The following is a 26,638-nucleotide window of genomic DNA, read 5'->3' on the forward strand; positions in this document are numbered from 1 at the left end:
AATGCAATGCAAGAATTCGCATTGCATTCAAGGTATTTCAGTGAATATAAACAGAAAAGGCATTAATCTAACGTTTGTATAATTTCATAATGATATTAAAGGTTTACTGAACGTTTTCACACCTGATAAAGCAAAGTGATGGCGTATAAGCTGATATTCACAAAATTTTAAAAAGATGTATGTATCTGTATGAAGTTTTATAATAGAAAATCAGCATAATTTTGTACCTGAGAAAAATGCTTTCTAAGTTATACAGTCAAACCTCCAAACTGCGGCCATTTCTTATTGAAATGTGTACAAAATGTCTTCCATACGATGACCATTTGCCTTTCAATTCTTCCAGCTAGTGACCGTTGTTCACAGGTTTGACTGTAAATGCAAAATTTCATAACAGGAAATGATTTCTAACTTAAAAATGAAAAGAAACTCAATATTTTTTACAAATTACAATATTAAAATTAAATACAGAAATGTAGTACAGAACATATATGTGTATATACATATATAATATATATATATTTTTTATTTACTTATAAAATATGTGAAAAATTTGATGATGATGTGAAAAAATCGATGAAATAATAACATAATAATTTCAAAAAATGATTTCGTATAGTATCCAGCACAAACAATGAACACATCTGTAATGATTAACAGCATAAATCAATTGTTTCTTGTACTCTTGTTACAGTAAAAAATTGAACATTACGCGATGCCAGCAAATGAAAATAGGGATTTATCCACACTCAATGGCTTCGTAATGACATACGTGTATAACAATTAACTATTCATCTACAACAATATGATATAACTTTCTAAATACAAAAAAAAATCACTTATTCTTAAAACGAATTACCGCAGTTTATAAGGAAAAATAAAAATAAAGTAAACAGTTTTATGCATTCTGAAACGATTTGTGACATCTTCACTTATGCAGATGTATCACAACCCAACTTGTAATTTGTCCCTCTATTTAGGTACGTCATCATCGACTCCTATATCGGAGTCTTCGTGATCGGAGTTAAAAAGATGGCCGCCAGCATCACCGTTTGGTCTTGTTTCTCCTAGAGGATACCAAGATCCATTCATTCGTACTGAAAACATAAAAAAAGTATTCTTTATAAGTAGTGTTTTAGTAGCGATGTAAAGCTTTTGATTGTAAAATTATTAGTTTTTTTACATTAAAAATTTTAAATTTGCCTCTAAAAACTTCTCTAAAGATTTTAGAAAAGAATTCAGCAGCCCAGTGCATTCAAATTTGGCAGCACTGAAACGTGCAGAAAAACCCGTTAGAATAAAAATAGTATTATAACTCAACACTATGGCACTGTTGTCTCTGCATGCAACAAAAACCGCAAAAAGTTGGTAGTGTGGACACTTACAAAAGTGTGGTTTATTGAAAACACGTTATAAATTTGGCAGCATTGAGAGACACTATCATACTGCACATGCAAAACACCATACATAAAGTACGGCCATTGAATACATTGTTCATTGTCTTCAGGTTTTACACCTTAAAAATGCCGACTACATTAAGGTAAAGTTTCTGTTTCAAATGAGGGTCTTGTACAAATAAAATCTTTTCAGCGCCAAATTTAATTTATTTTCATTTATCCTACGTTATCCAATCAAACCTCTAAACAACGTCACTGACGAGAACATTAAAAATGGCTGCCGTTTAGAAACGGAAGTTCGACTGTATTTAGGTTTGGTAAGATTATATTTCTCCAAAATTATCCAATATTTTACTTTAATTTAGAACAAAATATAATGACATATAAAACTGTAATTTTCGAATTTATATGTATAAGGTAAGAAGTCTTTTCTAAGTTCTCAAGTGACAAATCCTCTTTCACAAATGAAATGAATATCTTTGATGATTATGTTAGTCACAGATTATATAAAATTTTTGCAGTATTTTCGTTAAAATAATTATCATTTTCGACTATCCAGCAGCGTGTTAGAGTTAAGTTTAGAGGAGAAATGAAGAACATGCACAAAACACCGATAAGGGTAATAGTTAACATTTACCTGTGGTATGAGTAACTCACCAGGACTGGTTGGTCTCTTATTTCGTCTACAACTCTTTAAACAAGTATGATAAATCACCAAATAAAGTAAACCGATTATAGTAGAAACAACAGCAAAACCGCGGAATGTTTGTCGAGTTCCAAATACTTCGCTTAAAAATCCTCCTATCATCGTACCCAAACCACGACCTGTAAAATAAGTATTAAATTTTCAATAGAAAATAATGTTTTATAGTATTAATTAATAAATAATTACTTAAATAGTTATAATAATTACCACCAGATGACGATACGAAACAATTAAGTAGGAACAACATAATGAAACAGGAAGACGGGTGTTACAAAAATAAAATCTACATAAATTTAAATATTAATTAGGATTACTTAAACAAACTGTTAAGAGTGTCTTTTATAGTGATGCCTGAGGGTATATTGTTAGTCATTATTGATCAGGATAGTGTTGGATGCAGGTCATGCCAACAAGTCGATCGCGATCGACTGACTAGTTGAGGCGTCATTTTTGGTTGCTTTGAAATAATAGGGCTCGTTTAAACAGTGCAAATTTTTCAGCAATTGTCACATATGTTACACTAATTAGTAGAGATACGCATATATTTTCAATGTGTTGTTATTCCTCAGTAAATAAATGTAAGTGTTTTGTACATTAGGTTGTACGTATGATATTCTTCTTATACAAACTAAATTAATAAGAATTAAAGTTCTCATGTGTCTTTAATTTGCTGTTAAACTCTCCAAAATTGTAATCCTAAATGATTGTTTTCATGTGGATAACATGATGTTGAGCTATCAAATTATTTTAAAAAATAATATAGATAACGTTTAAACAGTAGATAAATGATAAGCATGGGTATAAAATTATGAAAAAATTGTTAAAACCTTCATATTAAATAGAATTTATGTGGATAATACAATCGAAAGTAGTGTGTGTAATAACGAGTTAGCGAATCGCATTCAAGCTTTCAAGATATGTTTAAGAGTAAGATGCTGTACTGTACATGAAATCAACAATTGATTTATTTGTTAAAGCAAAACACCAGTACATTATCGCTGTATATTCATCCTTAATTTCGCCAATACTGAATCTGACCCAGAATGGTGTAAGAGAATAAACGAATTTAAGCCGCAATGGTACCAGACAATATAATATTGGACGACGCCATTGTGATCCAATTCGTCCATTCGCCTCATATGTCCACTATAAATTCCTATTCGACGAATACTACTATGCCAAATTAAAGAGCTTTTACAGTAGTAAATTTTGAGGTAGTGGTTTGGTGACTTAAATTTACAGGCCTATAGGTAATCCAACACAGTACACACAATGACTTAAAATAAAAATCTTGTTAAAGCTTGAGTCACGATTCAATCTATCGGATAATTGACGTACCCCTATTTAACACGTGTAGAGAGATATTTAGCAGTTCAAATGCAACCCAATCTGTTATAATCACATTTCAAGACACGCAGAAGACATTTCCGTAAAAGAAAACTAGTATAAAAATCCGCCATTGTGACAATTTTGGCGCTACAAGCAACGAACAAATAGCTTCTTTTTTTGAGCGCCCTTGTAAAGGGTGATTTAGGGGATATGTTCAAATTTGGTAGGCTTGAAAGACAGTATCACACTGCATTGATTGTTTATAGACTTTAGATTTTACACCTTTACAATGGAAACCATGTTGAGTAGTTTCACATGTCTCGTGTAGCATGGATATCTTCTATACATAGACTGGTTGTTTCCTGCAGCCCCAAAAGAGTTATGGAGGCTGTCATTGTCTACTGAAGATCAAATTATATTGGAAATCAAATATATAATAACGTTGATAAATTTAAATTTCCGAATCGAACGATAATTAATGATAGATATGCATTCGATCCTTCCAACAGCAATTGGGTACTTAGATTTATCGTGCTGCGTGTGTAATTTATACATATCTATATATTTTATTACCTAGATTAAAAAGGAAGAGCGCTATTTTATTCCAGAGAATTTCTACATTGTTTCGACATAATTCTGCGAATAGAAACAGTAATTCTTGTTAAAACCTGAAGAGAAATTCATTCAATTGGTTTAGGGACAAAAAATTACGTAATATTAATAAATTAAGGCCACTGGATTTAAGTTATGTACAATACGGACAGACCACCTACAACAAAATCTTAGGGTTGATCACCCGGATGTGCTCCTGCCCCCTCTGAGACTACCGATTTGGAGGACACAGAATGAATAAATTTACAAAAATTAAAGTAACGATAAATTATACCACTCCTTTTTCATAAGAAAACGAAATTTTTATCCATTTACTAAGATTACTCACTTAGATAAGTTCAAAAATTTAATTATTTTTTTAAAATTGAAATTATACAGGTTCTTAAAGTTTTAAAATGAATGGGTCGAATTATATAATAATTTAAAAAAGAAATAGTGATTAAAATTTTCATTAAACTTACCAGCGCAGAAGTGCAATAGGTTAAACAGGTACTGCACTTTAAGACGAGCACCTCTGGATATCAAACTCTGTCCATAAGCAACGATACCAATCCAGGCGACACTTATTGTAAATGTTTCCATAGCTTCAAAAGGCAAAGACCACCAAGGATATATGATATAAGATATGCCAGCAAAGCGTATTCCGTAAAAAAGAAAGGCAAAAACAATGAGATGGGCTCTTCCAATATTTCTCACCATATTCTTAGAGATTATCAAAAATGGTATACTTCCAACAAACCCAACAGTAACTGTCAGTCCTAATATCAGTTTGGAGCAGCCAACTTCATCTACGTAGAACCACAGAAGAAAAGTTTCCATGAAACCCCATTGAGTACCCAGTATCAATACCAAGAAAATAAGAAAGGACATTTCCCATGTGCAGAATTTTAGCTTCTTTCTACTTCGTTCTGGTGATACAACATATCGTGCATTAGTTCCTGCTTCGATAGGTAAAGCGATAATTAATGCACAAGTAATAAGAGCAAGACCATCAAAAATAAATATGGCTGGAGAGTAATCTGGCTTTCCAGCAATTCCACTGTAATAATCGATAAGGATACCGGCAACGGGTGAAAATATGGCCAAACCCAAAGCGGCCCAAACGTGCATTCTTCCATATAACCCATAAAAATCGTTAATACTGGAGATGGTTACTGCATCTAGTAAGCAGATGACAGTCATGATGCATAAGTCAGCAAAGGATCTTACACCTAAGTACACCCAGAAAGTCAAAGTAGAGTCACCTAATACATCTTCACACGGTGCGGGATCCAATGAGTGGTTCTTGTAAGTTAATTTGAGGAAACACTTAATGGAACAATGTTCTGGCATAGGTCGGCAATGTATGTCTTGATGAACTTTCTCGTTGAAAATTATGGGTGCCACGGGTCGAAAGTTGCAAACACCTATATGATCGGGCATCTCTGGTGTCGCCGAAAGAAAAACAGATTTCTGGATACTCTGCTGCTCTTCGAACATCCATGGAACAAAACGTGATTGGAACTTTACTTGTTTTTCAGTTTGCTGATCGTAAACTGTGCACAGAGTTTCTTTGCTACCCTGAAAGCACACGTGTAGAGGATATGTGGTGTTGAAGGTGTTACGGCACTGATACTGGCATCCGGATAGTGTAAATGTCGTCATGTTATCAGTAATGATTCCTGCATCAGTACAACTCGACCAACTGCTACATTTCTCCAATCTAACAGCATCTGGACAATCGAATTCAATGATGGGTTGTCTAGTGAATCTCAACACTCGAGGGATGAAAAGTAAACCCGTGTAACTAACAGCTGATAGAAACAGTGATAAAACGATGAAGGTTTTATATTTAGCGTGTCTGTCTGCAATTATTCCAGCGATGAGAGGTCCAAAAATACTAATAAATGCTGCTGCGGTGTTGACTACAATGGTTTCTCTATACGTTAATCCAAGATCTCTGGTATGAGGACTTAGAAAGGGTGTAAGACATGCCAAACCTGAAAGAGAAAATGTATTTGTATTAAACATATTATTTCTATCGTGTCCTATATTTATTCCTCCTCTTTTGTGCCAATTTATTTTATAACAATGTAAACAATACACATCTTTGAGCCATGTTCTCGTATATTTTAAAGAAAGGTTTTATTTTTATCTTTTCCTAGTAACTTATTTAATTCATTCATAGATCCGTGAATCAAACAATGATTACATTCATTCATGGATTCGTGTTTATCAAGATTTATCAAGAGGCAGAAGACTTAAAAAATGACAAAATCTAACACCTTATCTTCGCTGAGAAAGTTTAATTTTAAACAAACGTTTTCGGCCTATTCTATAGGCCATCATCAGGCTAAATAAATCGAATAGTACCGTTCCATAAGAACGAATACAAATATTTAAACTTAAAAATTAACAACGGATTAATACAAATATTTAAATTTAAAAATTTACAAGGGATTAAAAGATGATACATAATAAACTAATATCGTATAAAATTAAAAAAACAAAATAAAAATCAAAAATAAACTCAGAAAAAACTTCTAAACACAAGCATAGAACTATAAAATAAACATGTAAATTAAGAGTTCCTTGCAGAGTTTTTAACCATATACTTCCAGGCCGATGGAAGGCCCTCAGCGTCCCTCGCATTTATACACGCCCCTTCCAGTTTGCTCTTGTAAATCTCTATCTTCTCAGCGGTCCTCGCCAACGCTGGGGAGCTCACGGGTTTTATAATGTCCGCTTCATCCCATTTAACTATCGAGCTTTCGGTCTGAGCCATTTGGGATAGTACCGTGGCGTTGGAGCTTTTTCTGATGTTATACCTGTGCTCCTTGAGTCTTACACTCAAACTCCTTGTCGTAACGCCGATATAATCTTTCTTAATTCCCAGCTGTGCGTTCTCGTATGGTATCCTATACACACCTGCTTTTTCTTCCTTCCTAATGCTATCCTTGTCATTCCTTAAAATCTTATAAAGGTTCGGGGCTCTTTTCAGAATTATTGATGTCCCATTGCGGTTCGCAATTTCTTTCATAATGCTTTTGGCATATCCGTTATAAGTGAATTTAGTGATCTTAGCGGGACGTCTAAAGCCTCTTGCTACGTTCTTCTCGTACCTTTTAACCATTCCTGTTATTGCGCTTTTCCTGTATCCTAAGGTTTCGGCTACCTGTAGAATTCTGTTAATTTCCTTTGCTCTGTCCATAACGTTGTCACAATATAGAAAGGCCCTTCGGATTAGAGCCCGGAATGCCGCCATCTTATAATGATACGGATCATTTGATTGCGAGGGGATATAAAGCGGACTGTGCGTTGGTTTAACGTAAACACTGGTAGATAAATGCCCGTTCTTGAACTGGATGTTGATGTCTAAAAAATGAATTGTTACGGAACTTTTCCAATATTTATATTAATCCGTTGTTAATTTTTAAATTTAAATATTTGTATTAATCCGTTGTTAATTTTTAAGTTTAAATATTTGTATTCGTTCTTATGGAACGGTACTATTCGATTTATTTAGCCTGATGATGGCCTATAGAATAGGCCGAAAACGTTTGTTTAAAATTAAACTTTCTCAGCGAAGATAAGGTGTTAGATTTTGTTTATATAATTTTTGCTGAGCACGTTTTATTTAATGTTAAAAAATGACATTTACTTGTATAAGTATATTATTTTGCGTAATAAATACGCATCAATCAATATAAAAATTATTTAATTTTTAAATCAAAACAATACACTTTGGATATCAATTACATTAATTTTGAAGTATCTTCTCTGATTAAACGATAAACAATAGATATTAAAGTACAAAAATCAATTGTTCTAAAGGTAAAAAAGGAGAAAACATTTCAGCTCAAATTTCAGTTTCAAAATCTCTCAGACAGATCAGGTTACCAGATGAAATTTCATATAAAATAAGTAAATTCCCCCGAATTTAAGGTATAAATTGTTCGAACTTTATAAAAAAATAAAAATGTTGTGGTCCTAACTTGTAACATTTAATAAACACTTCCCTACGTAGAATAATAATATAAGTAAAAAAAAGTAGGCCTCATAAAACGAGGCCCTAAGATACAACTTATATGCCAATCTAGCCTTGCTTAAACCACCAGGTTGGATCTCTTGTTAAATAACTATGAGGTTACTTTAAATTATCATAAAATATTGGCTCGTGGTTTGAAAGAAAAAACGTCCCCTTAAATTGTTTCAATTGTTAAGGTGCATTAAAATAAAAATAATTTTTACTTAAAAATCACTTAAATAATTAACAGACTTACCTGAAAATAAGAAGAAATAAATGACTTGTATAGGAATTAAATGTTTACGGCCTGAGAAAGACATCATGATTGTTGTTTATCTAAATGGAAAACAAACAAGAAATTATTGCACAAGACATAAGACATTTAGCCAAAAAATAAAACTTAGCCCACTAATAAAGTAAATAATTTATAATATATAATAAGAAATGTATTAGATAAACTAGTACAGTAATTAAGAGCCCAACCAAGGAGGGGGCCCATCATAAACTGTCATTCTATATAGGTAATTCACCAGTAAGTAAGTAAGGGCCTAACCATAATAAACTGCGATTCTATACAGGGTCCATAAGGCCACGTATAAAATCACAATTTGTCATGGGCCCTTATTAAATACTCTTTTTGAAATTGTTACGCCTATCTTTCCTTCTCTACACCTATTCCTGTCTACTCCTCTCTTGTTATATATTTTATGTTGTAAATTTCTGTAAAATTAAAATAATTTAAACTATTTCTTGTAAATTTGGTTAGAACATTCAGCAAAATACAATTTAAATTTCAAGTTATTTTTTTTTGTTTGTTTTAATGTTTTAATCTATGAAGTCGTTGAACTTCTTCACCTTTTTAACAAGTTGCGTGATGGGTAAAGGGTGGAGTGAAGACAACACCCTTCTGCTTAAAAAGTGTAGGAAGTATAAAAGCTCCTTATCTCTTTCCTTAATTTCTTATAGTAATTATTATAAAATATAAATTTAAAAGTCTATAATTTTAATAATTTTTAACTGATAAAACCTAATTTAAATCAATAGAACGTTAAGTTATGCTCCCTCTTTATTATTATTATTATTATTAAAGAAATGTCGGTCAAGTCTTGAAACTCGTTCAATTTATGCATCTCACGAGAAGGTAAGTGTTTGTTATTCAGTTACAAAGGTGACAAAACTGACCTAAGTCTATGGCGTAACTCAATTGCAAAGTTCAAATTACTTGTGTAATAGACCTATATTATAACAAAGAAATATAACTTTAATGTTTCACGTTTTAATTATAAATATATCATTTATATTTCTGATTAAACGATCCAAAATTGAGTGAATCGATGCATAAGTAAGTTCATTTATTCGGTTAAACACTTGTTACAGTATGCCGGATATGACGAGTTCCACCCCCATTACGGGCCTGGTCGAACTCATAATGGATATAGAAAAATGCTCTCTTAGTCCTTGGTCCTCTTAGAAGTATTCAGGGGATGAAAAAATCACTTAAAATTATAAATTTAATACTTTATATAGTAAATCCCCGCTTTACGACCGCTCGCTTTACAACTCTAGATTTATAGAAACGGTAAAAATTTTCTATTATAATTAAATTAAATGCCGTATTTAAATGCCTCGTATTTACTGATTATCTATGTATTTTATTGTACAGTTTGAAACTATTTTGGAGAACGTAACCTCCATTAACGACGCTGAGTTTGAGTGTAATAAATGGCTCGCTTTACGACGGATTTCTCAACAGCCAATAGCCTAAATTTATAAAAGTAGGTGGGTGATGTTACACATTTATACAGATTTAAGGATCAATGTAGATAGAAAGAATTAACTTTTAAAGTTTAGAACACAATCGAACCTCTGAATGACGGCCGTTGATGAGATGGCCGTTTTCGGAGGTGGTCGTTATATGGAGGTTCAACCGTATAAAGCAAAATAAAGAATTCGATTATATAATTTTCTAAAAAATATTAATAAATATAAAAATAAATGGTGATTAATCATTATTTTTTTTTATTATGTTTTAGTTAATATATTTTTGGCATTATTTATTGCACCCTAATTTTCATTTTGCCCTATTTAATGTAGTACAACAACCGTTATCTATAATAACGAGAACAAACCATAATTGTTAATCCTCAATTTGTTTTTTATTGTTCTACATATATTTTAAATCATTATGATAAACAGGCCTACGTGAAGGGAGTGCCATTGAGGCCATCTGGAATGCTTGGGATTGAAAGGAGCCTTAAAATTTAGTCTTTTAAGTGAAAAATTATATTTGATAGATCTTGTTGGTACCCTCTCTCTCCCTCCCTATGAGGTCTGGATAGATAGGGTATCAGTTGAAGGGGTTACGATGACAAAGTGGCCCAAAATTCAGATGTTTGCATATAAAACATGATAGAAGTAATATGAATTTAAATTTCGTTTGTTATATGGTTTATTTACTTTTATGGATTTCGGAAAGTGTGGGTCTTACAGTTCTGATTGTTAAGGGCACCTATCTGCTCCTCATAAAAATTTAGTGTTTATAATAGTCAGTCAATAGTTACTTCTAGATTACGCAAACTAGTGAAGCAGCACATTAAAATTGTACATTAAATTAAGAATTTGTATTTAATGTTTGATTCATGAGAATTCATTGTATTCAACCCCTCGTTCCAACCCCAACATCCTCAATCCTGACGTCCCTCTCCAGATTGTTCTATTAATCTAATCTCTTATCAAGGAGAATAGCCGGAACATGCCACTGACCTCTGTAAAATGCCTTCGAGTTATAAATGCGATGTTAAAGTAGAAGATAACGTAAATAAAAGTTAATATAAAGATCATTGTATGAGTCAAAGATATTATCCTATTGACAGGGATAAATCTCCCTTTATGTCTGACCGATTTTGGTAACGATTTTCTCTCTTACAACCCCTCTAATAATTTAATGGGTAGTATCATATCCGGATCAATTTATAAGATTTATAAAAGCAGGAAACAATTCTCTAATATAGATATTTTCAATTGATCTAGTCGATTAATCATTCCGCACCCTCATTTTTGCTCTATTTACTTATCATTATCACCAATAAATAACGCTGAATACGCTACTGTTTCTGGAAATAAATTAAGATTTTAGTGATAATTTTATATTTTAAAACTTTATTTATAACAAATTATTGTTGAAAAATTAATTACTAGTACATCTGATGCATCTCTATATCAGTGTTTCTTGACCTTTATAGTAAAAGGCACCCCCTTGAATCTCAAAATAAAATCTTTATTATCTATAAAGCCGAAATTAATATAATTGTAGATATCTCATTATCTTATAGTTAAGGTTTATAGAAATCCTAAAAATTAATCTTCTATTTTAAGTATAAATAGAAATAATTGGGTGAGCATAACTCGAACCAGAGCAATAGATCAAGATAATACTGATCGATTCTAACAAGCAAAGGGTCATTTAACGGTTAAATTTAGACTAACCGCAAATGGTACGGCTAATCTAGCACTTATAGCTATCAAGCATAAAGTATTCCTTCTACTTTTCTTAATTTTATGTCCCTGTTCCCACTAACGGTAGCTGTGAAGTGCTTCATAAACTTAAGAGAAAAGACAATACGTATGCTTAGTATTGTATCTAAAAGTGCATTATCGTAAATTTTAATGCTTACGACTTGATAATAAGCATTCAATAGTTATATATATATTTAATATTAATTTTATTAAAACCTGTTCGAAACAGAACCTGCCTAAACGGAAAACATTCATCGGAAGGCTTCGATTTTCCGTGTTAAAAACCTGCCAAACCGGAACAATATTCGGTACCGTGCCTGACCGGTTTACACAGGTTTTGCTTTACCTGAAAATAAATTGAAAAATTCATATTCTTCACGTCTTTCATGTGTATTTCCTGTGTGCTTAAGGCTATTGTAGTTGAAAGTAGACTTCACGAATTGTTACATAAGAGAATTTAAACACGAAACCTTGGCATCTACCTCTTATTTACATAATAATATGGAGTAATAAATGAAAATTTGTATTACAAAATTAGTAAATTAGTAGTTTGGAAATTAATAATTCGCCTGTTGCAAGTAGAAGTAAAGAAAAAACACCAGCGCATGCACTAGCTAAACACGAAAAATCTGTTATTTATTACATCAATTATAGGGGGTGAAAAACAGAAAAAAATCGTAAATTGACGAAGGTTAAAGTAAAAAAAAAAAAAAATTAATTCTAAAAAACATAATTTTAACTTAATGTCTGTAATTTATATATCAATTATGTTTTCTATTGTTTGATGTAAATGTTTCAACCTTGAGATCAAATTAATAAACAGAACATAATTTTATATTTTTCTTGGTTTATTTATTATTATTTTTTGCTGAACAACTTCCGCTTGAATCACAATTAAAATGATTTGACTTTTTCATTTACTCCATTCAATCAAATCGTTAAATTAATTAAAGAGATAACAATTACAATACGTTATATTTTTTATATTTATTCGTCACTGCTTACTAGTTAATTTGTAAAGTTTCATAAATATTAATAGTAATTAATTATAAATAAATTAATTATAATTTGTATCTTACCCCCTACTGTTTATAATTAATAGGAAAAATTAATTAAACATTCTACATTAGGTTCAGATGTTTCGAGGAGGCCTGGATGGAGAGTGAGGCCCCAAAATTTAATGTTTTATGTCAAAAATATAATAGGAAAGTAAAATAAACTGTTTTTATTGTTTAACTGATTTTATTTACATAAGTTTATAGTTTTTAGAGAGGAGTTGGGACACACACGTGTAAGTGTCACGTGCTTTTCTCGCTTCCCTCACCCTCTAGATGTGATTGAACTTTAACCTTTCTTTAGTACAATAGACGTCCACTTTATGACTGGTATAAATTTTCTCACTCGATAGGTTTTGGTGAACATTTCCATGTGGTATTGTAGTTGAAATTTAAACAGAACCTCGATATAACATACTGAGCTTATGGAAGATTACGGTACAATGAGTCCAAGAACCATAAAAGCGGGATTTTATATACATTTTTTCATGTGTATTCATGCCGTTTTAATAATAGTAAAGTCCTTTTAACCAAATTGCAGAATGGGAAATGTTTGCAGCTTTCAAATGAAGCTAATTTTATAATTAGGGTGTAGAGTCTACTCAGGGTCTAGGCAGAAGAAAGGGTGTAAAGGACCAAATTAAGCAAATATTCTAAACTAAATATGTGATAAAATATTTCTCTTATTCACCAATTAAAATTAATAAATGATATAGGAGACTCCACATAGGGAACTGTAATAGTTATATGCGAAGAATAACTAACTGACAACCGAAAAAAAATCTGAAGTTATTTTCAAATATAAAACAAATAAAATATCTTTATTTTTTAAATTTTTTACACAATTTAACATTTAACCTATAAAATATTTATTTATAATTTTATATTACTTACATTATCATTAAATAATGATATACTTTCGAAGAAACAATATATATATATTTTTTTTTCCTGACATAAACGAGTTATTATATAATTTCCCTTTAAAAATATAAAATTGTTAAAGTTTATTTTATTATTTAAGCAGTATTTTATAATAATAATAATAATAACAACAACAATAAAAACAGAATAACACTGTAAATAGAATACAAAATTGAACCTTGACCTAAAATACTTTTATAAATTGTTAATTCTTAAGTCTGTTTTCTTTAGTTTACAATTCTTGTTTTTTATAATTATTTTAAATAATATTTAGAGAAGAAAAATAGAGTGAAACCAGAACAAGTTACAACACCCAAAAATAAATCTAAATTTTCTTAGTGACGATTGATTAATGACACGAAAATCGTCGAAGTAACTCCTACTTCTTTCCTTTTCCACGTCTCTACCCTGTTTAAACAGAAGAAATTCCTTTCTTTTAAGGATTAGTCATCCAAATGAGTTGGAGAGCAGAAAATTCATGCTTATATTTTTAGAAATTATTCGAATTTTTGTATCAAGAAATTCGTATAATTACAGCATCCTTATTTATCATCCTCATCACCTAAATTGGTAAACAAAGCTTTCATTTCTACCTTCTATACACAGATCTATACCGCTTTGCATTTATTTCTATTAATTACTACACTAATCTACTATTTAAAAAATTAAAATATACAATAATACCTTTAAAATACTTCAGAAAATATTTATATATGAAGAGTAAAAACAATTAAATTTTAACGTCAAAAATTAATGTGAAGTTCAATACGCTGTTAACGATCGAATTTAAAGGTTTAAAACCTACGAAACATTTAAAAATAGTTAATTTAAAGTTTATATATTATTAATTTAATTAAAAATAGTTCAATTTATATAAATCATTTGACCATTATGTAATAATGGAGCTTCTCCTTTCTAGGATAAGTTCAAGGACCATTGATGACCTTCGTTTGAAATTGAGCTCGATCAGGCCTCCGTAATGAAAGTTAGAGTTCAACGAATGGAAGAAAAAGTAAAGAATTTTCTACCTTAATAATGAATTTTAAAAGGTTTTAATTATTATATTATTAATAAAAGATAATTAGGTTATTTAAATTTAACTTCGTACTCAATACGGACATTTTATCTTTGAATTTTCAAGTAGTCGTATGATAAGCATGGTCTAAATATTTAATTTAATATCTTTAGATAAAATTAGAATTAAATATAAACGAGATAAAATTTAAAATCGTCTGATTTTTCTATAATTATTCTTAATTTTAAAACGAATTTGACACTTATTTTCTAAATTATTCCACCTATTTATCACTCACCTAAACGACACTTTTACGTATATTTTTAATTTTTTTAATAGAATTTAAGCTTGTAAATTAAAAAAAATATATATATAAATCTGTCTTCATTTTATTTTTCCTAACCTAATTATTATTTAAATCATTTATTTCCAAACAGGACCTATTTTTTCTCTTCCGTATTTCCGTACATCTGCTTGAATATTTATAAGTTAAATCCACAATATCCAGTTTATATAATTATGCTTATTGAATATTCATATACTTCCCAGTTTATAGCTTATTTTAGATACGATTTTATAATCCTGTTCAGTTTATAATCGCATAAACTAGACAGGTCTTGTGTGTAGGTGAAACACCGCCTTTACCCCTGTAAACCACGTGAGAATTTACTCAATTTTTTTGTATTTAACCTAATTTTTTCGTTAATTTTACGCTTCTAAACCGAATTTAATAGTTAGATAATTAAATTTTGCCATCTCTCTTACCTGGTGCTTAGGTTAAACCATTACAACACCTGCCCAAAATTTTGAAATTGGCTAACAAGTCCAACGAGTTAACTTTCGTTTTCAATAGCTTTCACATAATAGTTGCTTCATAAGAAAGAAACATTGGACATTGCAGTCACACAACTTTATCAACCGGTTTATGAGGGAGGGAAGCAAAAGGGAAGAGACGAAACAGGAAAGAAATGCCTTCATATACACATTCTGTCAGGTCACTTCTATATCGAAATATGTATCTAATTTAATATAAGCGATAATGTTATAAAGTGTGCTATACAGAAGTATGCATAAACAAACTAAAGTCCGCTTTTCATATTTGGAAAAACAAGTTTATAAATGGAAGAATTTTTGATTTATCACGGAGATTTTATTTAGAAATTATACTGCTTATAACTGTATTTTAAAATAAATTAATATACTTTGAAACCTCTGGAATAATATAAAAACTATCTACTGAATTTTTCCTATATAATTTATTGATATTTATCTACTACGGTTAAAATGACAATATATAAAAACTAATACAAAAACCCCAATAAAATATCCCTACAGGTAATAATAGTCTATTAAATTTTCATTCTCTAAAGATAAAGTAGCCATTTTTATTCCCTCTTTAAAGATAAATAACTTATTAAATTTCCGCGATATGAAAATTTCTACTGAATTTCCCTACAATCCTGCTATTTAAATGAAAACATCTGCTTAAATTTCCCTACAAAATTAAAAAAGTTACAAAAGAAAATTTTCCACACAAAAATAAATAAATAAAAAATCCGTAAACAAAATTAATTAAATTCCCTTTCTAAACACGGAGTAGACATAAATAAAAATTTTCCGCATAAACACGAAGTACAGTATCATAAATAATACCACGTGAACACACGAAGAACATTTCCTTATAAAGTATTCGAAATTTCAATCATATAACGATATAATATTATTTAATTCATTTAAATTTTTTATAAATAACACACACAAAAAAAATCTCCACGCTAATTTAAATTAATTCTTAAAAATAGGGATGATACAAGGCGAATAAATAACGACCCACGCAACCTGCAACGTCCTCCTCCGAATTTCAAAAAAAAAAATGCAACGAAAACGAAGTTATTCAGCCTAAAAAAAAACTTTAAAATGGACGTAATGATACACTAAACGGAAATAGAGAAAGCATACCTTGTTTTAAATCCACCCTTACTCATTTTTTTATATATACAGTACATATATAGAAGCAGTTCACGTTAGACGACCTTCAATACAACCCTGAGGGCCAAATAAGAATGTGGAGTCAAGCTCTGGAACGTTCACAAAGAACACTATGCTAACAAAGAAACGTGGTTTTTCAACATATCGCCCACGTTACCTATTATAGTAATTTTCTCAGCAACAAGTGGACTAGAAACCTGACTCGAAACGTGACACTAGAAAAAAAAACAACTGCAAACACACCAACCAGCGAGCTGCGAGCCCTACTAACACATACGCATACACACTACTAACACACCCCTTCAAAACTATCTAAAGGTGTTGTTACTTAGTTAAAGGGGCCATCACTTCTCGAGATAGATCAGAATTAATGAGCGATTTTAACGTGTAGTTTCTTAGTGACAAGTCATTTGTCATAATCAAAATGCGAAGTAAATTGTGAGAACTTGTCAAATTCTTCTTTTAAAAAAATAATAAATAAATGAAAGCTTGTAACTAGTTGATTCACGCTGTTTATCCTCCTCATCTCTCGAGATTAATGGAACTTGTCTTCTATCGTTTATGAAATTCATAAAAAGAACAGAAGGAAATTGTAAATAAATTTAAGATTCCCCCCTTTTAATTATTAATTTATTTATTAAACTCTAAAAAATTTATTTAAAATTAAAATAAAATAACATTACCTAATAAATCGAATGTAATAATTCATAATTTCGTGTACCAAAAGAACACTTTACGAGTTTTAAACGAACGAAAACAAGCAATGTAGAACAATAAAGGTGAATGAACGGAAATCATCGTTAAAACTCCTTAATTTCGATTGTTTTTGTTACAATTTTTTATTTTTATACTTCATTAAAAAGGCGTAAACATAAAAATTAAGTAAGAAATAATATAATTTATTGTATATTATAAGAATTTTCATTGAAAGTGAAGCATGAAGAAGGCAAATTCTTCACATTCCACTCGAAGAAAGGCAGCACGAAAAGACCTTTATAAGGCTTGAATAGGTGAATCAGTCTCCACATTAATCTTCTTTTTTATTATTATTCTAGATACTTTACATTTTCTAGATACTTTTTTGTAGAATATTTTTCTAAAAAAGATTGCCATTTTCTTAATTTTTTTCATTTTACATTATTAATGCATATTTTCTGGTGTTCTGTATTAAAATCAACCTTGATTTAATATAAAATTTAGTTAAAATATTAAAATATTATGATCTTTTATAATTATAAAACTAATTAAATTAACTTTTTAAATTATCTAATTAAAATTTTTGAGGCATTTTTTTTTTTGGTAGTTAGCAATTTGTTACGTCTTCTAACTTGCAGATGGTTATCCTTCACTAGGATAGAAGTATTTAAGGAATATTCGAAGTTTTTCACTCCTACGCAGCTTAAAATTTAAAACACAATTTAACTTTTAATCCGTGATTGATCCTAATTACAGATAATGCAATGTGTCTGTCTGTTACGCTCTACATCTCACTAACTTTGCCTTGACATTAAATGCTTATTTGATATATTGTATACGTGTGCTAGAGCAATGTCTAAAGTATTTTTGAAGATTTTCGGTCCTTGCGACGCGATGCGATGCATTTAGCACTTAAAAAGTAATGTCTACGCGACGTCGCGTACGTATATATATATATATGTATGGTTAAACCACGCGCGATGCCTCCCCCTCAAACCGACGTCTTTAATAGACGAATATAAATCTTTTAAAGAGTAAAAATAATATATTTTTAAAGTAAAAAAAAAAGAAATAAATAATTGATATTAATAATAATAATTTATAAATTATTAAATTTGCCAGCTTATAGTTTAAATGGAAGGAAGGAAAACTAGTTTCTTTCTATAAATATATAAAAATAATACATCATACGTTTTAAAGATTTAAATAAAATGATGTCAGCATTATGAAAAGAATAGGATTTCTAGTTCCACTTATAAACAACTGTGTATATCAGGGTGTTCCGTCTGACTGACTACAGACTACAGGTGGGTTGTAAAGTACCTGTACAATTTTGGAGAGTAGGCAGGTGTGTCTGATGGTCACCTGTCTGTCCGAATCGTCTCTATTCTGTTAAATACAGTATTAAAAATACTGTAGTATTAAAAAAATTACTCTCGCTTCATCGATTTTGCAACTAATTAACGACATTTACACCTCAACAAGCACAGAAGTTATATTGTTTAACATAAATATCGAATGTTCATTATAAATTCCATTTAAAATAACAAGAAAAAAAATAAAAAAAAGTCATATTTTAATGTGGAACTTTGCCAAATTTAAGTATAAATATTTGCCTTTTAGCAAGTCGAAGATGAAGTTGAGTTAATTATGTATTTCTATAAACAATAATTTTATTGTAGTGTCTATAATTTGTGTTTTGATATACGAGGAAGAAATGTCGGGTTAGATGTAATTTGAATGAATTTAAATGTTTAAACTTAAATGATTAGTAAGAAGGATTGTATTTATTGTAATTTGATGAATAATCCTTAAAGAATTTTATGCTAATTTTTTTTTTTTTTTAAATATGCCTTGTTATATGCTTAAATTATATCTGTAATAATGTTTTTTGTGTGGTTTTAAACGTATTAAAAATTAAATTAAAGCCTTAAACCGGTTACGTACATTTAAAAAAAAAATTGTTTTTTTAATTTAGTTTTAATCAGTTTAAATTCATAAAGTACAATAAAAAAATTAAATAATTTTTGAAGTTATTAACAATAGATCTAATTTTTTCCTCTATTATCACAGCTTAAAATAAATTAAATTAAGTCATCACGTAGCTTGAAAGTGGCACAAAAGACTTAAAATTTAGTATATTTTTAAATTTAAATTAGATAATGACTTATTAATTAAAATTATTAACGTTTAAATTCAGTTTTTGAAATCTTAAATTAAACTTTCAAGCTAATTTAATTTACCTAAATGAATACTTTTAAAGCTAAAAACTATAATTATAATTGTTTTTATAGAATTTTCTGGCTTATTTTTTAAAAAATAAACATCTAACGAAACATAAAACAAAGAACACGACCTTTACTTTGTTTATAGAAAGCTGAAGGTTTATTATTATTATTTTTTTTATAAATAACTATTTAAAAAATAATAATAATAGAATTTAACGTTTCTACGCTCGAAGAAAGATAATTTTTTTTATTATAAAATAAAATTTTTATTAACTTTTTAATTAATCCCGCTCCTCCAAACTAGACTGAACAGTAAGAAACCCTAAATCAAAAGCCATAAATATGTCATAATAGTTAGGACACTTATTAATTACACATCATAGGGTGTTAAGTGTATATATCTGGGACATAAATCCAATTTAAAACTGGAAAAATAATAATAAAAAAATAACTTATTTATCACTGCACAGCTTCGATTAATAACTACTCAAAATAATTAATTTTCTGTAATCTTAAGCACTTAAATCTCATTTAATTAAAATAAAACACATATAAGAACTTATCTATAACTAAAATTTAATTATTTATAAATATTTTAACCTAAAAAAACGAGTATAAAAGCATAAAAATGCGTGTGTATATGACTCATAAACTTGAGCTTATTATTAAAGAAAACCTGAATTTTTGAGTAAAATAATTGACTTTTTTTTTTTTTTTTTAAAGTAAATACCAAAATTATATATAATTTACTTACTTTTACAATTATTTTATTTTTTAATAGAGGAAATTCAGCTTCCACGACACTTCATGACCATCTCTAGCAGAAGCAATGCGCTTAGTAAACTATGGAAGTAGAGAACACTACAAACGAGTTTTCGTTGCTGTTAACAGAAAACGAAACGGGAAAAAACGAAAATAACCTGAATTTCACTTTATCAAACTAACGAAATTTTACGTCACATTATTATTAAATAAAGGAAAATAAAAATTACAAAATCATTACGTAAATATAATACTTACTCTATCATTTCGTATTATGTAATAATATATATAATTTTATTACTATTATTATTATTTTAAGAAATTAAAAAAAAAAATTACATAATTCGCCATAAAATATTATTAATTTTTAAGTTAATTTAAGTTATTTTTAAACATAATTTAGCATTTAAAAGAAGAAATTAATATGGAGAATAATTAAACTATTTTATTTTGAAAAGGTGGAAAATTGTTATATAAAATAAATAAATATAAAATTTAAAACCACAAAAAATTATTTAAAAAATAGGAAAGAGAAATTTGTCGAAGGGGAATTTGAACTTATCACCAAAATTAGAACATCCCTACTTTTTGGCTCTCAAAATAGAAAAATATTTTTCTCCACTAAAACGAACGAAAATAGATTATTAAAGCAAATTATATATTGAATTTCCATTTATATAAAAGTCATAAAACTTTTTAATGAAAACAAAAATTAAATTGTAGACATATAAATACCCACTGTCGTTTGTTTGTCTGTCCGCACGTTTGTCTTTCCTTAATATCGAGAACGGAGTTAAATAGATGAAATCCGAAACCAGATACGGAAAGCTTGGGGGCAGGAGGCCCCTGTTAACTGTATAAAAATTTACGGTATAGATCGGAAGTCACTTGAATTCAATTCAAAAAGTCCCCCCCCTCCTCCCGAAAGCAGTTAATAGATGACCCGCACGATTGTATTGTTAAAGGAAAAGTATGAAGTACAGGGGCACGCCACTACTTATTTGAGGTGAATAAATTAAAATATGATTAAGATATTGCAGCCTGGCATTGTGAGAATATTGCAATAAACAATTGCTCGTTAATTAATATAAAATATTTATTTTTCTTGTATGAAAGTTAATTTCCAAACTCTACCATTTATTCTGTATAGAAAGGTAAGTTTAAAAATACCATTCCGCATCGTGGGAGAAAAATACCTTTTTATTTGTCAAGTGCAACCAAGTGTTCTAATGTCTTTACTCAACCGAAACCGTATCCTGACTAAATTTTCAAAATTTCAAAAGATTAAGTCGATTTGCACGAGTTTACGTCATGAAATTTGCTGCAAAAAAGAAAAAAAAATCTAAAATAAAAAATAATAATTATAATTTTTAACTTTTTTCACCACGTGACTCTTTTTTCCGCCCTCATTTTGGGTTTAACGTGGTCCACAATGAGGCATTCGGGTGATACGAAAGGGTCCTAAATTTCGAGACAGACTAGATAATTATTAGATGATCTGTCTTATCCTATCATTATATACCGAGAGGGTGGACTTTCTATGGTAAACAGGACCCCTATTTAGTATTAGACACGTGAATAAAATCCACGTGGCAAACGGTTGAGTTGGTGGGAAACCCACGACTCAGTGGTTTTATCAATAGGCCATTAGTGTGTCCGAAATAGAGTATATATTAAGATATCATGAGGAGTTTTTGGAGAAAATTTGACACGTGTCCAGATTTGTAAGGTACGCTTACGCCTTAACCGCCTCTACCATCCTCCATCTTAACGTAATAAAATAAATTTTGGAGTTTATTCGAAGATTTTAAAAGAGTTCCTTTGTTAAAATATTGTTATAAATCCTATATAAAACGTACCGTACCAATAATTATACGAGCTTATAGAAAATTCTTAAAATAAATTTGTACTTTTTTATTATTTAAAATATTTTTCTATAGATACAAAAAGACTGCAAAACATCATGTGGTAATGTTAACTCAATAATGCAGTTTGTAACAGTTGAATAAACTCTTCTCAACAATAATAATGACGTGAATTGTAAGAGACGAACACATCGTGCGAATAAAAGTTATAAATTTATTTTTACAATATGTTGTTGGAAAATGGTGTCAATGATCTTTTATATCCGTATGTTTTACGAGCGGTTATCATACATTTACATATAACACATACGATTGTGTGATATCTGGATTTTTATAACATATTTTTTCCCCACATATTTTCGAAATATTTTAACTAATTTTCTTAACGCCATCTTTAAAATAACATCGCCGGAAAAAGGGATTGAATATCACCCTTCTCATAAACAACCGTTAAAGATTTAACCACTACAACCGCTAAACGTTTATAACTCTCCTTCAAGAGTGTCAACATTCGCCTGCACAAACATCGTCAATCTAGCATTGCAAGAATCAGAGTTTACAGTTGACATCCGATTTCGTCATTTTATTATAGTCCCAGGACAACCTATGACCCAATGCCTGCTAAAAGCGACCTTCGTCTTCGACAACATGCCGTCACCTGACCAATTTTCCCAGGCCGATCCGAAAATAAGACCGATACACCCCCCCTCAGGGGCAGTCCTACTCCGAATTAAATTTTTGATTTTCTTGTTAATGGTGTCCATTACTCGTATATCACCTACACCTTGCCGACGACTCCTCTCTCCCTCCTTCACTCGACCTGACAAACTGATCCCGACCTCACGGGATCAAGAAAAGTAAATGCACCATCCACTGAAAAAGTGGGCAGGATCTAGAAATCTGTTGTCGAAAAAACGGTTAAGACATCCGCCATATCTCCGGTTACCCACGATTGTAAGCATCTACAACAAAATTTAATATTTAGAATTTATGCAAAACGAACATTTTAAAAAGAGTTTATACAATTTATATGCTAAAATGCACGACAAATTATCTAATCCAGATTTATTATATAAGTTAAATACAGTAGACCCCCCTATAACGCGGTAGATACGTCCCGTGTTATATGAATCCGTGTTGTACGAGTTGCTTAAATACATGAGCCAATCACAGCCTGGCACGTGTGCAGTTTAGGGGTTACGGTTGTTTGAAAGGTTTTCATCCATAAAATTAATCGATTCTAGACTAATATGACTCAACATTTCCAAATCACGTATAATTTTTTAGGAATAATTCATATAAACTATGCTATAAACAAAAAATTGTAGGATTACTTACCGAGTGTGCACCGTTCGACGACGCTATTGCTTAAGCTTGTTTTCGTCGCGGAGCGGCTCGTCGAACGGCGGACGCGTGTTTCCCGTCAGCGAATTTTTCGCAGAAAAATAACTTACCTTTGGAGACATCATTAATAAAAATATAATTTTTATGGCCGTTGAATAATAAATGTTTTTTAGAAGGTCCAGTGCTCGTTTAAACTCAACGGTTTGTACAATATCCGCTATTGGTCTCGATTCGACCAATCCTGTCGCGACACGAGTCGGCGACGACGTTTTACCGTGTTATACGCGTCTCTTTTAGCGTGTTATACAAACCCGATCGCAATTTTTTAGCCGTGTGATACGAATCCGTGTTATAGGGGTCTACTGTAGAATATTTATGCATACACACTTGTAGATGGTTGTCCCAGGAGGAGATCCTCCGTGGCAGCTTAGTAAAGCAATATATAAGAGATTTCAGCTAAAGAAACTTGAAGTTTGACTTGAAATTTTACTTTGACTTAAAACAAGGATGTCAACACTCATCGTTACTGTATATGAGCAAATACTATTGCGAACGGCTTTATAAACGTTCATATTCAAGAGACTATCAATATGTAGACGTAAGCACCCACAATTTGTAATTCATTGGTCAAGTACGATCTGCCATCTACTACTAGGCAGTGCCGTGCTGTCATTGGAAGCGGTGGAAGCGCCGCTTCCCTTGTATTTTCTAAAAAAATAAATACTGGTATGTTTTTATGATAGTTCTATATAGTTGACAGGAGTTTTAAAAAATCCATTAAAATATTTGGTATATTTATTCGGCTCTTCCATCTTGTATTACGGAGTTCAATGTTAAACTAGTGATATTACGATGTAGTATGTCCCATCTATTAGGAGACACAGAAAAACATGTGTACAATTCTTGTACAATGTTAAAAAATTATCTGTTACTTTGGCAGCATCATTTAGCAACAAGTAGTTAAATCATTAAGAGATTAGGGAATTTGGTAGATCACCTAAAGGTTTATTTACCTTGTTTTGTCAAACCACGTTTGTTTCATATAATTGAATCTTCACTCTACTTCTAGTATGTATGGGGGGCACGATTTTGTTCACTCTCTTGTAAGCTTAATAACACTTGTATTTTTTGTCGAAAATTACCGAAATATTGCACGATGGTTTGCATATTAGGGGGGTTGATGCTATTAAATTTTGGTGGTTATGAATAGAAGGGAAGAGGAAGGAAGTCATGTGTCATATCTCTAGTAGAGTCGGACTAAATAACGATTTTATTCGTTATTAACATTTATTATTTTTAATAAAACCCATCCCTACTCTCAAAATTAAGCTTATTGACCATTTTATAATAAGTTTAAAAAGTTTTTTAAAAAAAAATATCATAATAGATGGCGACACACATTACTATTTATTCGAAAATATCGTTTCTTTTTTAAATCTAGAGAAATTACTCATAATTCAACAGAACCGCCCCTTTCCGAAATATAAATTTTATATCGTAATAAAATTTAAAATTATCGAACTTTCTTCCTGGCCGCTTAGATACCATAAAAGTGGTGCAAAAGCTCATTCTAGTATTGTTTAAACTCTTGTTTTAATTAAGTAGTCCCTTTGCAATCCTGCAATGAGATCGGGCCAACTCTAAGTGGTCTTTTTACACAGGGTCTGCTTACAATTTTTTATGTCCTTGTGAATTAGTAAAACTTGGATAACGAATTTCTTCGCAATTGAATTATTTAGCAACGATACAATTTTATACGCTATATATTAGTTATATTCGGTAGAATTAGATAAGAATATTTTGTTGCATTGTGTGTTCCCCTTCGATGCCTTCCTTAACTTCAAAAGTCCTGAAAGAATAGAATGCAACGAACTCGCCATCTGAAAAGAACGATACTCGAAATTAGATAGTTACATTCAAATTTAAAAATGTCATAATTTTCCGGAAAAAGCAATTTAATAAATACTTATATGATTATAAACTAAAATAACCTTGGAAAGAATTTTCTTATCCACATCAAAGAAACCACCGATTGAAAGACACAAGGAAACTTTCCCAAATCTTTTCATAAAATCTAAGATCTACAAAGTAAAGAAAAAAAAGAAAAAAACAATTATCGCAATAAAAACGGTAGTAAAAAGTTGTAAACATTGTTTGGTGATTCAATTTTATTATAATAAATATTACTCGGTGTTGAAATATATTATATCGGACCGAATAGAGAAATATTGCCGTAATTCATTCTATTTTGGCATGTAAGATTTATATATAACTTTACGAAGGCTCAATATATTTATTATTCATGGGTAAAATATATACCTTGAGTTTTTGTTCGAGTCCAAGACTGCAATCTGCGAGTTGACGAATATCTTGGAAACCATTCTTCATCTAAAAAGTAAGAAATTAGCTTTCGGAAAAGTAACTTGTTAACACGAATACTTACCGAAAATGCGAAACAAGACAGTAAACATCCCCAAATTGTAAAGACGAAAGTGCAGAAAATGGACCTTCCTAATGCATGGAAATGCATCGATTCGTTCATTTCTTCAAATACGTATCTATAAAACATATAACTCGTTGCCCAGATGATAAAAAAGTACAGAATGCAGAATGGATGATTAAGTTTAGTGTTGAACTGATTGATAAATATCCACAATTCTTGGTGACGTAGCATCAATTCTTTCAATTTATTCGGCATGCTCTTGTCTTTCTTCTTCAATGAGGAGCGTTCAAACGGGATATGTTCATTTTCTTTATACGCGACAAACAACAATAACGCTACTAATACTAAAGCAAATCTAAATCCTCCTAACGGAGGTATCTGACCAAGAGAACATATAATAGAGCATAACAATGGTTCGCCTTCAAATTTTTTTGTACTTTGTACTCCGGGATAATAATAATATACATTCATATACTGAAAGGAAATAACAAATATTATCGTACAGAAAGATGTGGACAGGGCAATATTTCTAATTGAAACATTTTTTTTTTTTAATCATCTTTTGCTGTCATCTTTTATCATCTTGTACTTTTTAAATCAACTTTTAAATTGATTTTGTTGTTGTTATTTTTCGTAAGTGTAGTTATGCAGATTGAGTATGCTAAATGTACTATTGCACGAATCATAGTATATTGAATGGGTTTATCGCTTACATTATCAAACAACCCTTTACAAATTGCGTATTTATTTAATC

General features: G+C 30.3%; 1 protein-coding gene across 4 annotated transcripts; it reads right to left on the reverse strand.

Annotated features, from left to right (window-relative positions):
• Window positions 1–378: 378 nt before the first annotated feature.
• Window positions 379–20,363, reverse strand: LOC136987891 (major facilitator superfamily domain-containing protein 6-A-like). Of its 4 annotated transcripts, none has more exons than XM_067285663.1 (5): window positions 20,225–20,363; window positions 8,304–8,383; window positions 4,503–6,020; window positions 2,032–2,219; window positions 379–1,094 (listed from the first exon to the last, which is right to left on the reverse strand). In XM_067285663.1, the coding sequence occupies exons 2-5, from the start codon at window positions 8,368–8,370 to the stop codon at window positions 1,086–1,088; spliced, it is 1,782 nt and encodes a 593-aa protein (XP_067141764.1). In that variant the 5' UTR covers window positions 8,371–8,383; window positions 20,225–20,363; the 3' UTR covers window positions 379–1,085. The 4 variants fall into 4 exon arrangements, with proteins under 4 accessions (XP_067141764.1, XP_067141761.1, XP_067141763.1 ...); XM_067285660.1 differs by having other exon boundaries at window positions 381–1,094; window positions 2,052–2,219; XM_067285662.1 differs by lacking the exon at window positions 20,225–20,363 and adding an exon at window positions 16,517–16,708 and having other exon boundaries at window positions 381–1,094; window positions 2,052–2,219.
• Window positions 20,364–26,638: the final 6,275 nt, after the last annotated feature.

Source organism: Centruroides vittatus, unplaced genomic scaffold (genome assembly GCF_030686945.1).
Source record: "Centruroides vittatus isolate TY-2023 unplaced genomic scaffold, ASM3068694v2 scaffold_2802, whole genome shotgun sequence".
In the NCBI taxonomy this organism is placed as follows: Eukaryota; Metazoa; Arthropoda; class Arachnida; order Scorpiones; family Buthidae; genus Centruroides; species Centruroides vittatus.

Bases quoted from the DNA above. Each gene is read 5' to 3' on its own strand.
- LOC136987891 (XM_067285660.1), bottom strand. From the start codon at position 8,370: ATGATGTCTTTCTCAGGCCGTAAACATTTAATTCCTATACAAGTCATT. The intron at 6,021-8,303 runs GTAAGTCTGTTA...TTTCTCTTTCAG, and splicing joins TTATTTCTTCTTATTTTCAG to GTTTGGCATGTCTTACACCC. The intron at 1,095-2,051 runs GTGAGTTACTCA...TTATGTTTTCAG, and splicing joins TAAGAGACCAACCAGTCCTG to TACGAATGAATGGATCTTGG.